The 16,704-nt window shown below is 42.5% G+C and overlaps 1 protein-coding gene across 2 annotated transcripts in view; it reads left to right on the forward strand.

Annotated features, from left to right (window-relative positions):
- Positions 1-6,744: 6,744 nt before the first annotated feature.
- Positions 6,745-16,704, forward strand: part of ddah1 (dimethylarginine dimethylaminohydrolase 1) — a 63,529-nt gene continuing 53,569 nt past the window's right edge. For both annotated transcript variants that reach the window (XM_080860741.1, XM_080860742.1), the window contains exon 1: positions 6,745-7,192. In XM_080860741.1, coding sequence (XP_080716867.1) covers positions 6,899-7,192 — 294 coding nt within the window. In that variant the 5' untranslated portion in view covers positions 6,745-6,898. The remainder of the gene's footprint in view (positions 7,193-16,704) is intronic.

Raw genomic sequence — 16,704 nt, forward strand, 5'->3', positions numbered from 1 at the left:
CAGGCTGTGGTAGCAGTTGCAGTCTGCTGAAAGAGAGTTCCTCCTCTCTTTTATACTGTAGTGAAAGCTGACGTCGTTGTTGGCTTACTGCTGAACTGTTCCAAAACTATGCGTGGAATGTTTCTTGGCGCGTTTTCCATCCAAGCTAAGCACCACCCTGTCTAACTTTTTTTCTTAAATGAATTTTCCCCTCTCTCTGAACACATTCTCTCCTTACGTTTTTCTTCTTTGCTCTCCCTTTCCTATTCACCACGTCTTACCTTTTCTTTTCTTGATTTAGATATTTCAACACTGACCGTATAGGCAAGGGGCAGGTTTACAGACCTATTCACACAGGCAGATGTTTCGTTATAAATAACACATATATGTGTTACGTTTATCTTTTAAATAATAATGATCGGTTAGTTATATACTGCAATTATACGGTGTGTGTTGACATTAGTCTTAAATGAAATACTACATACTTGTGTATAGTAGCGTACACTAAATACCATAAATAAGTAGGCTAACCGTTTTATTTCATGTAAACATAGCGACACATGTCAGTGAACACATGTCATTCATTGCGTCAGTGAGTTATTAAAGACAATTGGCGTCTGCTTTGAGGTAGCCGACCACATGCCCGCCTCTAAAGTTAGGCTGTTTGTCATACGTTGAGTAGTCTGCATCCTGAAAAGGATTTCTTCTTCAGAATTTCTACAGTCTGACTGACTAACGGCAAGATGGAAGGAGATGGCAAAACTATTTGTTTTTTTTTTCTTCCACTGTCTGTTTTGTCTTCATGTCATTGTAGAATAGGTGGGCTACCTGTGTTGCGGAGTAAGAAGTGTGCGTTTGAAAACGTTTGAAATCTTGAGTAAAGTTTACGGCTTCTATTTTTGGCTCGCTATGCCCCTTTATTCTCTAGCGCTAAGCAATTCCAGATGGAAAGCAGACTCCAGACGTAACAATATTGCCATATTTGGTATGGCAGAAGCCTGCATTATTAACATATTTCTACCTCAGTTAGCCAACCACAAAGCATTCCTGACAGCTTAAAGGGTTGTTAAATATGTTCTCCATACAGGAAATTCCTGTGCGTTCCTTTGGGTTAATTTACATTTCACGCAATCTGTCCATCACGTTTTGAGAAAAAAAGATCCCGATCCAGTTTCCATGTAAGATTTTGGTTGGGGAGAAAATTGTAGTTTAGTCTACTTTTCACGGGGGTTCAAATAAGTGACATTCCATCGACACTCGAAATTCAGAGATTAAGACTTAAAATAGAATGTATAACCACGGTGACCAAACGTGACAGAATAACGGAGAGTAGAATACTTAATTACATGTTATGTAGGCTACTGTGAATGACTTTAAACGCACACAAAGCGCTACGGACAACTTGTGAGTACATGTTATATCTAGTTTCTTGGATCCCGATAGGCATTCGTGAAGTAATTGAATACCTTCTGTAGGTTTATACTGTGAGACAAGGCTCTGCGCTACAAGCAACCAGGGGTGAATGGAGATGCGTGCGGAGGCGGTATTTTCCGGTAAGTTCATATTTTTTAAGACAATGTTGCTACTTGAAGTATAGTTATGTGACTTTAGGGTGTTTAGTCTGCACGGTCACTGTTATCTTACTGAGAGTTTAAACGTCAGCACAAAGCTGTTTGACAATGAGATGTACCGTTACGTTGTGCGTTCACCTGTTAATGACAATCTGTAAACCAAGAGTAATACTGTGCTTGCATACAACCTTTCCAATAGATACATTATATAATTCTATACTTCCAGATCAAGACACTAGATGGTGTTATGCCTTGGATAACGTTGGTATCATGATTGTACATGTACGAATACGATATAATTTCTTATTGTGGAGTGTTGATAAGCTGACAATATGTTAACTGCGTGGAACTATGGGATAATATTGGTTTTGAAGATGAGTGTGAGATTTGTCCCAAGATCCCACTAAGGATGCTGTAGAGTGTGTTGCACACGTGTGTATGTTTTTTGTTTTTTTAGGTGTTCGTATGTGGGGTGGGGGTGGGGGCCCGGATCTGGTACTGTCATTGCGAATGTGGGCTTGTCTTTATAGAATGTAATGATAGCCAATTACTTCGCTCACATGCCAGCCAACAGAAAATTATGCCATATCAAGTACTGTTCTATCTGTTTCAGCTGAATGAACAATCATAGCACGTAGCGGTTTTAATTTTTACACAGTCTGCATTATGGTTCGAAGTGCAGGGTCAGAACAGATGTATTTGCTTTGTTCTGTAATGACATCTGTTTTCAGTATGCCACTCAAGTCCTGTCTCTCCAGAGGAAGACTGTTTTAGGAAACAGTGGTGTCATTGTATTCCAGGCCCCAATGGAATAGGTTCCTAGTTTTCTGTACAGTAATTGCACATTAGGAAACATTACAAACACTGGTCTTACGTCTTCATGTTGTAATGGCAACAATAATATTTTCCGTTGAACTCCCAACCTTTCTTGTCTGAACAAAAACTATGACTTTTTTGATCAATGTGCTGGCATGTACACTACCGTTCAAAAGTTTGGGGTCACCCAGACAATTTCATGTTTTCAATGAAAACTCACACTTGTATTTATCAAATGAGTTGCAAAAGGAATAGAAAATATAGTCAAGACATTGACAAAGTTGGAAATAATGATTTTTATTTGAAATATTAATTTTGTTCTTCAAACTTTGCTTTCGTCAAAAAAGGGTCAATTTGCAGCAAATACAGCATTGGAGACCTTTGGCATTCTAGCTGTTAATTTGTTGAGGAAATCTGTAGAAATTTCACCCCACGCTTCCTGAAGCACCTCCCACAAGTTGGATTGGCTTGATGGGCACTTCTTGCGTACCATACGGCCAAGCTGCTCCCACAACAGCTCAATGGGGTTGAGATCTGGTGACTGCGCTGGCCACTCCATTACAGACAGCATACGAGCTGCCTGCTTCTTCCCTATATAGTTCTTGCACAATTTGGAGGTGCGCTTTGGGTCATTGTCCTGTTGTAGGAGGAAAATGGAGTGATAGCCTTCCCTATTTAAAATCCCTTTTACCTTGTACAAATCTACCACTTTACTAGCACCAAAGCAGCTCTACACCATCACATTACCTCCACCATGCTTGACAGATGGCTTCAGGCACTCTTCCAGCATCTTTTCACCTGTTCTGCGTCTCACAAATGTTCTTCTGTATGATCCAAACACCTCAAACTTTAAATTCGTCCAGAACACTTTTTTCCAATCTTCCTCTGTCCAATATCTGTGTTGTTTTGCCCATATTAATCTTTTCTTTTTATTGGCCAGTCTCAGATATAGCTTTTTCTTTGCCACTCTGCCTATAAGGCCAGCATCCCAGAGTTGCCTCTTCACTGTAGAAGGTGACACTGTCGTTTTGCGGGTACCATTTAACCTGTGAGGTGTCTATCTCTTAAACTAGACACTCTAATATACTTGTCTTCTTGCTGAGTTGTGCACCGGGGCCTCCCACTTCTCTTTCTACTTTGGTTACAGCCCGTTTCTGCTGTTCTCTGAAGGGAGTAGTACACACCGTTGTCGGAAAAGTTCAGTTTCTTCGCAATTTCTCGCATGGAATAGCCTTCATTTCTAAGAACAAGGATAGACTGGCGAGTTTTACATGAAAGTTATCTTTTTCGAGCCATTTTGAAAGTATAACCGAACCCACAAATGTGATGCTCCAGATACTCAACTAGCTCAGATGAAGGCCAGTTTTATAGCTTCTCTCACCAGCAAAACAGTTTTCAGCTGTGCTAACATAATTGCACAAGGGTTTTCAAGGGTGTTCTAGTCATCCATGAGTCTTCTAAGGTGATTAGCAAACACAATGTACCATTAGAACACCGGAGTGATAGTTGCTGGAAATGGGCCTCTATACACCTATGTAGATATTTCATTAAAAACCAGATATTTCCACCTAGAATAGTAATTTACCAAAGGACATTTCTAAGTGACCCCAAACCTTTGAACGGTAGTGTATGTTTGCGAACAACCGCAGGCCACAAATGAGTAGAGTAAAAAAGTCGGACTAAAAATGTAAAAGGCCATTTTGGGTTCTTTAACCTAAACAGCAGGATACTTAGATTAGGGATGCTTGGACTTGTGTCTGGCCATTCAGCAGCTAACTTCTGCCTGTAATTTTCTTTGTCTTTTGGTGCTCCGACAGAGGAAACAGTGACATGGGCATATGATAGGCAACTATGGATCTCAATCATAGTTTGTCATGGAGATCACATATGCACAATATAAAACACGTCAATTAAAACCAAATGGAGTATATAGTGTAAAGCAGTTAACGTATTCAGTGAAGGTAAATGCTCATTGGATATGAAGCCTTCTGACATTAAACAATTGACGTTTGCGCATAAAGACATGGCAGTCTGTGTAGATCATTTCATTATCTTTGTTTGTCTTCAGGACTTTTGCTATTGCGTAGTTGTGACGTAAAAGGTAGTTTCATGATCATATTAATATACAAAACTAGAGTAGGACTTAATCTTAGGTATGATCTTAGGTAATTCCATTCATTATAGAACTCTGTCATGCACAGCTGGTGGTGGACTTGAATGGGGTGTTTCGCTGTCTTTCTGTTTGTGTGTAAGTGTGTGTGACAGTAAGAGAGAGATTGTGTGTGTAACTGAGATTGACTTGGCATAAGCTTGAGAGATGTTGAGCTAAAGCAAATTCTAACACTGATTACACAACTAAGTGTGAGTATTACCGATATCTCGCAGTGTTGATGCAGCAGCGCCTCTGGCTGACAGTGGCGGCGTGATGACCCCTCTGGCTGACAGTGACAGTGGCGGCGTGAACTCTTGGACGGTGGGCTGGGCTACTGGGGCGGTGGGGCACAAGGGCTCGCCACACAGCGGTCGGATGGTGGAGGCCGTATTTGGCAGACCTCTTACTGCTTCCTTCTCCTCGTCATTGTAGTCAGTTACCTTGATGCATGGTGAAAGTGTGGCAGGCCACATGGAGAGCCCCATCTGAATCCATTCAGCCTCATGGCCAGCCTCTCTGCAGGATAGGGGCATGGTGAGGTGAACGTGCAGGTACAGCCTCTCTTGGGCGGCTGTGTGGAACTGCAGGTAACCATGCTGGGCACATTCTTGCTGCACTTCTTTGGTGCCAAGGCTTTTTCCTTCTTGGCAGCGGCGGCTGGCTAGCTGCTCTCTGCTCTGATCAATGAGGATGATCAATGATCACCGCAATCACCCCGGACGCTGTTGGGGCCGGGTTGAGGAGCACCTGCAACGGCTTTCCCAACAGCGTCAAGGCCAGGTGGGTATAGACTTCTATGTTACTCCAGCTGCTGTTTCTATGCTGCTAGTTGGACTTGTGAGAGGTATGGTTCTAGTTGTGTTGTCCCATCATACTTGGGCAGCTTGGCTGGTGTTCTAGGCTCAGTTGAGAAAGGCTATGTGCAGGTGCAACAGGCTGGGTGGCTGGACCAGTGGTGGTGGTTCGGTAGAGGCAGTGGCGATGATGGGCGGCAGTGGCTCAGCATCTGCAGCAGGGTGACGCTGGCCGATGTTGGTTCTCATTTACTGTGATGAAGCAGCCTTACTGTTTGAGATAGACAAATAAACAGTCATCAGTCATTTGAATAAATCAGATATTAAATCACAGAATATATATTTTCTTTTTTTATGAAAAACGTTTCCATATGGGTTGAATTTTATTCAGTGTGTTTTGGTATAGTTTTTTCAAATCCACCAAAATACCTCCTGTTTTATTCATTTGTAAATGAAAACGGGTCTCCTGGGTGAACTATCCCAAGCTTGACCCACATATTTCTTATTTTCTAGGGCAGACAACAACATGGAATGTAAAAAAATATACTCAGGGAAAAGAGGGGGTGGGGGGCATCTCGGAGTGGAAAAGTCTGCGGGACTACTGGATTGTTGACACCAGTCAGGATAATTAAGTGGATCTGGAACAAGAAAAGGCAAACTTTGGTCTCAGGGTATGGAAGAATGTGCCCAGGGATGTCTGAGGAAACATTCCATTCAAAGCTGTGTTCCTTCCATAGCACTGTGGATCTCACTGCCTTACTGGGCTACCTTTCACCAGTGATTTTGTTTTGATTGTGCAAAGGAGTATCTATAACATCTTAAATTGTCACCTACATTATAATAAAATATTATAATTATAATGACAACGAATTACTGTGGCTCGCGTAAAGAAGACAATTTATGAATACATTCGTTTGTTGACTTTAAAGCAGCCCATGGCTGGGAGATTATTTCTGTCAATGAATACTGAGTGTTTGTGGCTTTAAAATGTGATGGCTAGAATTAATCCTCTGTTCCTTTAGGTCGGGGACGTACAGCCTGATATAGTGTGTCACGCCGTCCAAATTAAGATAAGTAATGGAAGTATCACTGGAAAGTCTTGTCGACAGGTTAGGTTGAAGTGTGTTGTGTGTTTTAGGACTTCGTTCATTCGTGTGTGTCCAGAAACAATAACAGGAGTCCGCTACATGGCACGTACAGGCAACAAACTCAGTGACTGAATGTATGACCATGTTACTGTGTAACATTGTGGTTGCCGCTTATCTCAAAATGCAGAACTGACCCCGCGTTTCTCTCAGTAAGTCCTGTGTCTTTGAGTGTAAATTGTAACTTGTCAGGTTATGCGGTTCAGTGGGAATTGATACAGTCGTACACGTGATGGTTTGTTGCTACGCGTCATCAGAGCGCTGCTACTCGCTTGCAAATCTGCTGAAGTGAGCGTGTCGGTTTTGCAAGATCAAAAGAAAGCAAGAGAAAACAAACAAACAGAACCACTAACCAGTCAGTCGGTTACAGCAGCACTTAGTTTGAAATTCTGTTTGGTTGTTTTACATTTGAGCGCTAGTTAAACGGATCCAAAAGCAAACATGGCTGGTTTGATGGCAGGTTTTGGTAACTTCACTCACGCCGTTGTTCGAGCAATCCCCGAATCTCTCGCGAAAGAAGCGCTGAGGATGAATAAGTTCGATGTCGACCTTTCGAAAGCCCAACGGGAACATGAACTCTATGTAGAGGTTCTTAAAAACAAATTGGGTTTGGAAGTGGTCGAACTACCCGCTGACGAGAGCTTGCCAGACTGTGTGTTTGTGGAGGATGCTGCCGTGGTTTGTGGTGACACTGCTTTGATTACCAGACCAGGGGCTGAATCCAGAAGGAAAGAGGTAAGTCTTTGTATTTATTTTAAACTTGCAGGTGCATTTTTGGCGATTTGTCATATAGTCTACGGTCCTCTCTAGGCTACAGAACGGAGCCGTAGTCTGACATTGTCTGATAAATGGCATACGTCTTCATTGATTGTCATGATTTTCTTCTTGCCATAGGCAATACAGTGGGCAGTTGTTATTTAATAAAATTATAGGCTACACAATCCACATAAAGGAAATTGTGATCCTACAGGCAACGCCCTTTGAGAGAGCCAGATATGGTCACTCTTGGAGAAACGCACCATTGTCCATTGACCGCTTCACCTCATGGAGCAAAAACTGTCCGATCACATGTATGTCGGAAATAGTGCTATTCCTGTTGTTGTCGTGTAGTCACATCTTTTTTAAAATTATTCCTGTTATTGGAAGTCGCCAGGTCTTAGTTTAATAGTAGTCTCATTGAAACGAATGTAAACCACCGCGGTGAGCGCACTTATGATTCAAATCCGCTACTTGAGTGATTACACCAGTGGTGTGACACCTTGTCACAGCTTTAACATAAAAAGTCTTTGACAGCTTTTCACTGTTTCTTCTTTCTTCTTCTTTGACCAATTTCTGCTGAGACTGTTTGAAAAAAAAGAAAGTCACACACTTAAAAACATTTTTTAGGCTTATTACAGCTGTATAGTGACTGAATGAAAAGTGTTTTAATTGGAATGGAACAATACGGATATGCATTAGCCTGAAGAGCCACTGATTTGTCTGATGACCTGATGGGAGGATGAGTGGGGTTTTGAGATTTTACTTGTCCAATCAAATCAGTTTCATGAGCACAGAGAAGCTTAGTCTACTGCTAATGCTGGCTCCCTATCCGGGTGGGCACTGATTGAAATCCTCTTGCAGAGCCCACAACAACTGGTGTTGGGGTCTTATCCGAGTTGAGCTTGAAAATAATTGTTCGGTTCAGTGTTTTTTAGTTGGGTTCAGTAGACATTCCCCAGAGACTGGATTTTAAACATTGAGAAGACACACGTCTCCAGCTGAGTCATTTACAGAAGCCTCACAAACAGACTGCTTAATTGGGTGTGCTGGTGTGTTTTGATCCCAGAGGTGTGTGTGTGTGTGTGTGTGTGTGTGTGTGAGAGAGAAAGGGTGTGTGAATGGAGGTCTGTGTGTTTGATACACCTATGTGGTTGGATCTGGAGACAAGCAAATTCTCATTGGTTCACCTGTTCAACTAAACAGCAAGAATAATGTTGCTAGTATAAATCCACTGACCACCACAGACTGACTTGAAACTTTTGAATACTGAATAGTTTGATATTGAAAAGTGTCAATATCAGGGATTGTGTGTGAAACAGTTTCTGTTTCTTTACAATCAGACATACTATTGAGGATACCACCATACCACACTGGTCCATTGTTAAAAACACAGTAATGTGACCCATCTTTTAGACCATTTGGAATTACCAAAAGGCTTGAGATTTTAATGGTGTTCAGAAAGAGCGAAAATAAGGTGTCCTGGGGTTAACAATAACATAGATCAATCAAGCCCAGGGACCAATAACAAAATGCCATCATCCCCTTAATTGTGATGCCTATTTCAGTTTGGAAGCTTGAGCAGAATGCTTCCTGAATAACTGAGAACAAGTCCCGTAGGCCTGTGGTAATTACATGTTTTTAAAGCACAACCAAACAGGAAACGATACCAATATGAATTCAACATGGTCTAAAGACTACTAAATCTATAGTTTTTTGGGATATCTTTGTCTGACAGTCTTTGTTTTGTTGAAAAGATGTCAGATGTCTTCATAAAAATTGTAATGACCAGCCACTCTTCCATTGGCCACAGGTGTGTAAACCTGCATTGAAACCTGATAGATAGATGTTATTCCTAATTAAGGGCTCATTTCAGAAAAGCCACTTTATACTCTCCTTTTTGATGGATTAGACTAATCTGATTACTGTTATACTGTAAAGCATTTTGGAATACAAATAAGTATTATTCCACAGAGGAGAGGGTCTGAAGACTGTAGGGTGTAATGAGGCCAACATTGATTAGGGCCGAGACACAACCTTGACTCCATCTGTCAGGCTTGCATTATTCATTGATTTAGAGAGAATGTGTCATGTCTTGTTCTACTAAATGGGTTCCACAGGAATATATGATGTGTATGTAACAAGTGACAAAATGGCTGAAAATTGCTGCTCTTATGATTGCTGTATCTGTCGTATTGTGTGTCATTGGGCATGCATCTCTGTGAGTGTTATTGCTACTAAGCAACCATTATAACACAGATCAGATACATTATTTAAGGTCTCCATTTAACTTCAATTGATGGATACATTGATTCTCTTCCCAACATCTTGAAATAGGCAACGGCCTTTTCATAAATGGATTATACGAATAGTTTGTCAAAATAAGGGAGTTGTCGCCCCTGTAATAGATGCACATCTTACCTTTCAGGATAAAAGTATATTTTGCTTAGTAGAATGTGAGTCAGTTTCAGTGGCTTTATGGAACAGTGTTGCCTCTTGGTATACTCTGTACAGCCTGTGCATACGAGACAGCAATGGAGTTGTCCTCCGTAATAAACATAAAGTGGAGTCGCTGCCATGAAATGAATCTGTCACTGGGGCGTTTCCAGTATAAGGTTGATCATAGCTGGGAGCACTGCATATCTCATGTATCTGTGTGTGTGTGTGTGTGTGTGTGTGTGTGTGTGTGTGTGTGTGTGTGTGTGTGTGTGTGTGTGTGTGTGTGTGTGTGTGTGTGTGTGTGTGTGTGTGTGTGTGTGTGTGTGTGTGTGTGTGTGTGTGTGTGAGAGAGAGAGTGTAAGAGAGTGTGAGAGAGAGAGAGTAAGAGAGTGGCTGCCCAGAGAGGACAGGCTGTGTACCAACTGCACCCAAGGTGTAATTGAAACAGAGCTTCACTTCCTGGCAGAATGCTGCAAATGGAAAGACATAAGGGACCAATTCTTTCCTAAATTCAGAGCCATGCACCCAGACCCTCAGAACCTTGACCCAGGTCTGAGGGTGTTATTGGGAGAGGAAGAGAGGAGCACAAGAGTGGCAGCAAAATATATAGATGCTTGCCACAGAAAAAGAGAAGAGTCACTTCATCAGTAAACCACACACACGGATACATTCCTCCACACACACTTACATGCACTCACATCCACACCACCACACATGCATGAACACACACGCACGCATGCACACATGCACACACACACACTGCCGTTACAAAATTATTTTTTATTTTCTACTTGTTCTATTATATTATTATATGTATTACAAGAATGCTTTGGCAATGCAAATTGTGTTTTTTTTGTCATGCCAATAAAGCTGAATTGAAATTGAAATTGAAATTGAAATTGAGTGTGAGAGAGAGAGAGAGAGAGAGAGAGAGAGAGAGAGAGAGAGAGAGAGTAAGTGAGAGACAATATCAACACTTGAGACAGAGCTTGAGACAGAGAGAGCCGGGGCCTGTTATTCCTTATTATCCATATTGGCGCCTTGTGATTGCGTTCGCATATGATTTGTTGGCTGATGCTGATTGGATGGGTCTTAACATTACCTCCCTCAGAAATGCTTGCATGCTTTCTTCCCTTACTGTTGTAGTCCATGTACGCAGTTCCCAGCGGTGTCTGTTGAATGCACTTTCTACTGTATCTCTCCCATGAGACAGTGACCACATATTAACAGTACGTGTGTGTTGTCATTGAGAGGCGACAGAATAGATGCATTGAGGTTAAATGTGTTGCGGCTCATTTTACTGTATGTGCAGTAAAGGCTTTGAAGCCTGATAAGGCCGATGGAAGGACTTTGGACTCGCTGGACTTAGTTAGTCTTGAGCAACTTGCTGCAGCCAGACATGCTTGGACTTTGACCTGGCTGTACGCTGTTAAGGTTGTCTGAGAACCTCTGTGAAGGCTTGACTCTGTGGATACCCACGTGTTACCCACCCTCTTTTGACCCCAGTATTTGAGTTTAGTAGTATTTGCAGTATGGATAAGAGCACTTTCCTCCTTGGTTTACATCTTACTGATTTGTCTTATTTTATTTATGAGTTTTAACGTCAAGCCTGGTTTGAAGTCCCATGCTTTGTGTTGATAAATAAATCCTCCCACCACCCGGGCCAAGCCGATGAGACAGAGGAGGGCAATCTTGGATGTTGATATAACAGGTCAGCTAGTGCAGGTTGTTAGTAAGCCATCCAGTTTGAATGAAGATGATGATTTGCCAAGTGAACTTTCACCTCAAGGAGTAAACCTATAAACCCTGAATGATAATCACATCAGACAATGTCCCTTTGCATAGGTTAAATCAGCTCATTTGAATTGCATTTTAGTACCTGACTTTAAACCAACTAAATATCTCTCTGTCGTGTAATAGAGTGCAGTAAAATAAATATTCCTACATAAAGATTTCAATGTTGGTGAAACTTCCAAGCATCAACACCCATCGTTATCTCTATGTGATGTGGGGTTTCGTTCTGCTTAGTCTAGCATGTCATGCAGGCTTTGTCGATGAATGAAGTCCTGTGTGTTACTGTACTCTTCTGGCACCCTCCACCTTCTGGGGCAATGGCAGCATTCCAGGGTTGATCCTTCTTTGAATATTTAAGCATTAAACACACATAATAACTTCTGTCCTAACTGTCAGGCTAAAAGCTTTTGCATGGTAATCCCCTTTCACTAACTCTTCTACTGTTAATCCTAACTTTCACTGGCCTCAAAGTTATTTTCTTCCTGCCACATGCTGCTGGAGTATGAGGTTGTGAGCTTTTCAGCCACCTGCCTAGACAATCTTTTATTGTAGATGATAGAGGTGTTCTCATTCGGTCACTGCATGGCAAGTTCGGTTGCTGTTTTTTTTCTTTAAACCAAATATTTGGTCACAACTTTTGACAAACTGACAGTCATCTGAAAAGAAATACATTTATCTGCTTCATCAGGTTATGAATATGAAGTAAAACGCTCAGCCTATGCATTATTAATAATTGCTGGCTGTCGGAAAATGGAGGTTTTGTACCGAGTTTGGAGATGTTTAGATCCCACAAAGAGGCCCTTTGCTGGCAGCGCTCCAGGCCGACTCATTAATGTGTTTGTGAGCCATTAGGCCTGTCAGGAGCGATTGAGATGGATTTCTGCTCTGGTGACTTTATTGATTGTTTTTGATGGACTTTAGCTGAAGAGTGGATTAAGGCCAGTCGGCAACAGACCTTTTTGTACGGAAGCATCAAAAGGTGAATACTGCGGCTGTGGACTTGAAATGAGTGTGATAAATAAATCATCAGTTTATTCACAGGAAGCAAAGGAGTTGGGTTTGGAGGGACGGGGCTATAATTAAATGCGTGGTTTCCTGATAGTTTCACCTCACCGAAGTTGATTCCCCCACTTCAACTGTGATCTTATCTGTATCCTTTTTCATAGGCCTGCATTGAGAATTAATAGCATACCCAGCTCTCCTGAGTATGGAAAGTGTTTATCGGGTGACTGCCATAGTCCAATGGGCACCAACACTTCTTCGTGATGAGCTCTTCCCTGAAAGTGGCACTCTGATATCTGTCTGCCCCTCGCCACTGATAATTATACAGTGGAGAAGGCACAGCAAGATTTCATAGTAATATGAGCCTCTTTGGGGCAATAACATACTCTTTCACCACATCTCACCCCTCCACATCCCTTCCACATCCGCTCCCTCCTCCTTTTCACTTCATTCTCATCTCATCGCTCTTGCACTCCTCTCTGCATCACAATCTTCATCTGCTAATCATTTTAGCTCACAAGCTAGCGAGAAGAGCACTTGGGATATCTGGGCCAAGAGGCAGCTATCTTTCTTTTGCATTTAATCAATTAGTATGTAATCATGCTGTAATGAATTACTCTGCTGCAAGCTGTTTGTGCTCAGCAGTAGATTAAATGTACTGGTTCAATTTTGTGTTGCTCACATTTCTGTTTCATTCGGAAATGCTTGGCTGCCTTGTCCATTATTGCTCATATTAAAGTTTGAATTTGTTACATAAGGGATTGTGTCAGCCTATATATCCAGAAGATGCACAACTTAACAAACTGACTAACAGTTTGTTGCTTCACTAGCTTTTCATTAATGGTCATTTCCTGTTGTTCCTCACGGCTCTTCTTCCCTGTTTGAACAGAAAAGAGGAGAGAAATGATTTTCCCTTTAGTGCATTTTTGCACTCATTGTGCCATATGGTTCATTCATTCAGCCTTCACATTATGTCAGGCAGGGGAAGCAGTCGGAGCTGTAAAATTCACAACGTGTGAAACACTCCCTCGCCAATATCAGCAACCTGCAGCAGATGGGTCTTCTTAAAAATTCAGACGCTTTTGCTCAATATAAACACGCTCTCTGCTGCCGTCTCCCCGCTCCCCGCTACCTTAACATAAACCAGACAGTGGCGGGCTTTGTTATGGCCAGACAGCGCACAGATGCAGGTTCTTCTCTGTACTGGTTATATAAGACTTCCTTGGAGGAAGCGGGCCGGTTTCCGTAGGGGGGCTTTGACATCCGTGTGCAAAATGGTGACCGTCTCGAACCATCCCGCTCCAGGGTCATCTTAGTATTCCAACTGTTTGTGTCAGATTCCTGCACTTTAACCTGAAAACCTCCAACCACCCTTTTTAAAGTGAGACAACACAGGGCCCAGTGTCCTGTCTGTGTTTTGTAAGTGTGTGTTTGCGTTTGGGTATGAGGGTGTGTGTGAAGTGTCTCAAGCTCCTTCATCTTGAAACCCAAGAGTTGTGTTGATACTGTCTCTCACTCTCTCTCTCTCTCTCTCATTCTCTCTATCTCACTCTATCTCAGTCTCTCTGGCTCTCTCACTCTCTCTTATTCAGGCTCTCTCTCACTCTTATCACTCTCTCTCTCTCTCTCTCTCTCTCTCTCTCTCTCTCTCTCTCAAATCAGTTCAATTAAATTCAAAAAGCTCTATTGGCATGACAGTAATAACAATATTGCCAAAGCATAAAATAGCAACATAGAACATAGCTTATAAGAAGAAGAAGAGGAAAATAATAATGGATAAATCATAAAACATGATCAAGGGAAAAATATATACAATTATAAAATAAAATGACATAAGGAAATGACACCTTAAGGAAACCAAACCTACACAATGAAGAGAATATGGAAAAAAACAACAAGTGTGAATATTTTATTTATTTTTGACAGCCATGTGGTATTCTTTCTCAGTTTGTGGCAGTGTAGATACTGGGAGGCTAGGAGTATGCATTCATCTATTTCACCAAGGAGGAATGATCATTTTTTTTCTCTATTTATTTTGTAAGCTGAGGGCAAATGTCTTCTATTCTTGAGAATTAAGTTTCCCTGATGTTTTTGTGTACACTCTCTCTCCTCTCTCTCTCTCTCTCTCTCTCTCTCTCTCTCTCTCTCTCTCCTCTCTCTCTCTCTCTCCCCTCTCTGTTTCTTTCTCCTCCCGTGACCTCTGACCCTCTTCAGGCAGCTGGATGATGCAGCTGTGCCTCAGCTCAGCTCCTGGCTCGACCCAGCCAGGTCATGGTGAACCGGCACCACTCTGCGAGAGTCTGGTTTCGGCCCGTAGAAACAGGAAAGGCACAGAAGGTGGTGGGGGGGGGAGGGGGGGGGGGGGTTGTGTGAGGCTCGCGGTGGGCCAGACTCAAAGCACACACCTGCAGTCATGTGTCTGCAAAAGCAACAAGGTGTCTTTACTAAAGTAACAAACAAATGCTGACTAATGGGTTGAAATAACGACCAATAAGAATATACCATCCATGTTTGTCTTCAGCTTCATTTGTCATTGGATGAAGTGATTGTAGACTTGGATGCTTGTTTCTGTAGCTTAGTATAATAAGTACAAAAATTGTACCCTCATTTCTCCCCCTCCTAAAGGTTTTTCATTTTTAAACTGTATAGTGTGTGTGTAGATTTTTAATTGAACTGAGTTTGCCCTTGGTCATTCTACATTTGGGTATTTGTTTGATGGACGACAACGACACTTTCATTCTGCTATGCATGATGGGTGACAGGAATACATAATGGGTTAGACTGTTCTCCTGCCTGTAATCAGCCAGGCTTCATATTCCATTTTAAAACCGAAATGGAAACACCTGTGCCGGGCAACCTAGCATTTCGCAAAAATTGCTTCTAGGTCAGTCGAATGCCTTTTCCTGGGCACAGACAATGTGAACGAAAAAATTGTCTTTTTTGTGCTGTTTCTCTTATCTTTTAAAACCATGACCTGTTGTAAATATGGCTGTCCATGTTCATGGTCGCAGTCATCCCGTTCAGCGGGAGTATCAACAGGAGCATCTTCCCTACTGTTCACTTCACTGATGGACGCTGATGTCACGTTACAGTGTCTGAATTGATGGCCAACCCTAAAAGCCACTTCCTCAGCGCCAGTATTGACGCACAGATTTATCAAGCCACTGAGCATGATGGAGCCCAGTGGCCTCCAGCACCCACCACCACAGTCATGGCTGCAAGCTGTGTTTGTGTGTTTGTGTGTATGTGTGTGTGTGTGTGTGTGTGTGTGTGTGTGTGTGTGTGTGTGTGTGTGTGTGTGTGTGTGTGTGTGTGTGGGTGGGATGGTGGGTGCTTAGCGCTGGTCTGCTGGTCCTCTAGTCCGCTCCATCCCACGGCAGAAGTGCTGCTGCCATGGCAATGCCACTTCTCATCGCTGCTCAGTCCATCCAGGCTGCCAGTGGGCACCGTGACAGCGGCGCTACCATCAGCTCGCAGTCTGCCCAGTCTGGCGTGCCGCTCTGTCGCCGACTGTAAACACCCAGAGCCCTGCTCTCTCAGTAGGTGTTGCACATCCGACTGACTGCAGGCTTAGTCACACAGACCAACCACAATATAAATCTATTGCAGTTTGTGCTGATGCTGTATGTTGCAACTATATACAGTACAACGTCAAGCATTTGATTTTGTGTTGTTAGTTGTCCTCCAGTAGAGTCACTTCTGACATCAAATGTTAATGGTAGAAGTATGATAATCTAACATAATGCAGTGTGATCCTCAGCAAAATATTCCAAAGCTAGACGAGCTAGACTAAATAGCCCCCCCCAGGAAGTCTGTGCTCCACACTGCAGTGGCTGACCCAAATCCATCACGCATCTCTTACGTTTGCATCTCAACAGCCTGTTTTGTGTTTTCTGATATTTAAGAGTGTTTTTTGCACTTTTTCAAGGTCACTTCCTTCTGTGTGTCACGTGCCAAATCAGTTTTCTTGGAAATTTCAGGCCATTGTGTGAGCACACATAATAAACTCCTCCTCACCTCAGAGGGGTCCCAGCACTTCCACCGGCAGCTCTGTCTGTGTGTGCTCGGCCAACACGAACACGACCTCGGGTCACCGTCTGTCTGGGGTTCATCGCTCTGTCAGCTGACATCTTCCACAAGGAGGTCAGAAAAGGGTTGGTCTCTGTGCGTGCGTGCGTGTTTGTGTATAAGTGTGTGTGTGTGTTTGTGTGTGTGTGTGTGTGAGTGCACGTGTATAACTTCTTGTGTCAAGTATT

The sequence above is a fragment of the Sprattus sprattus genome (assembly GCF_963457725.1).
Source record: "Sprattus sprattus genome assembly, chromosome: 2".
Lineage (NCBI taxonomy): Eukaryota > Metazoa > Chordata > Actinopteri > Clupeiformes > Clupeidae > Sprattus > Sprattus sprattus.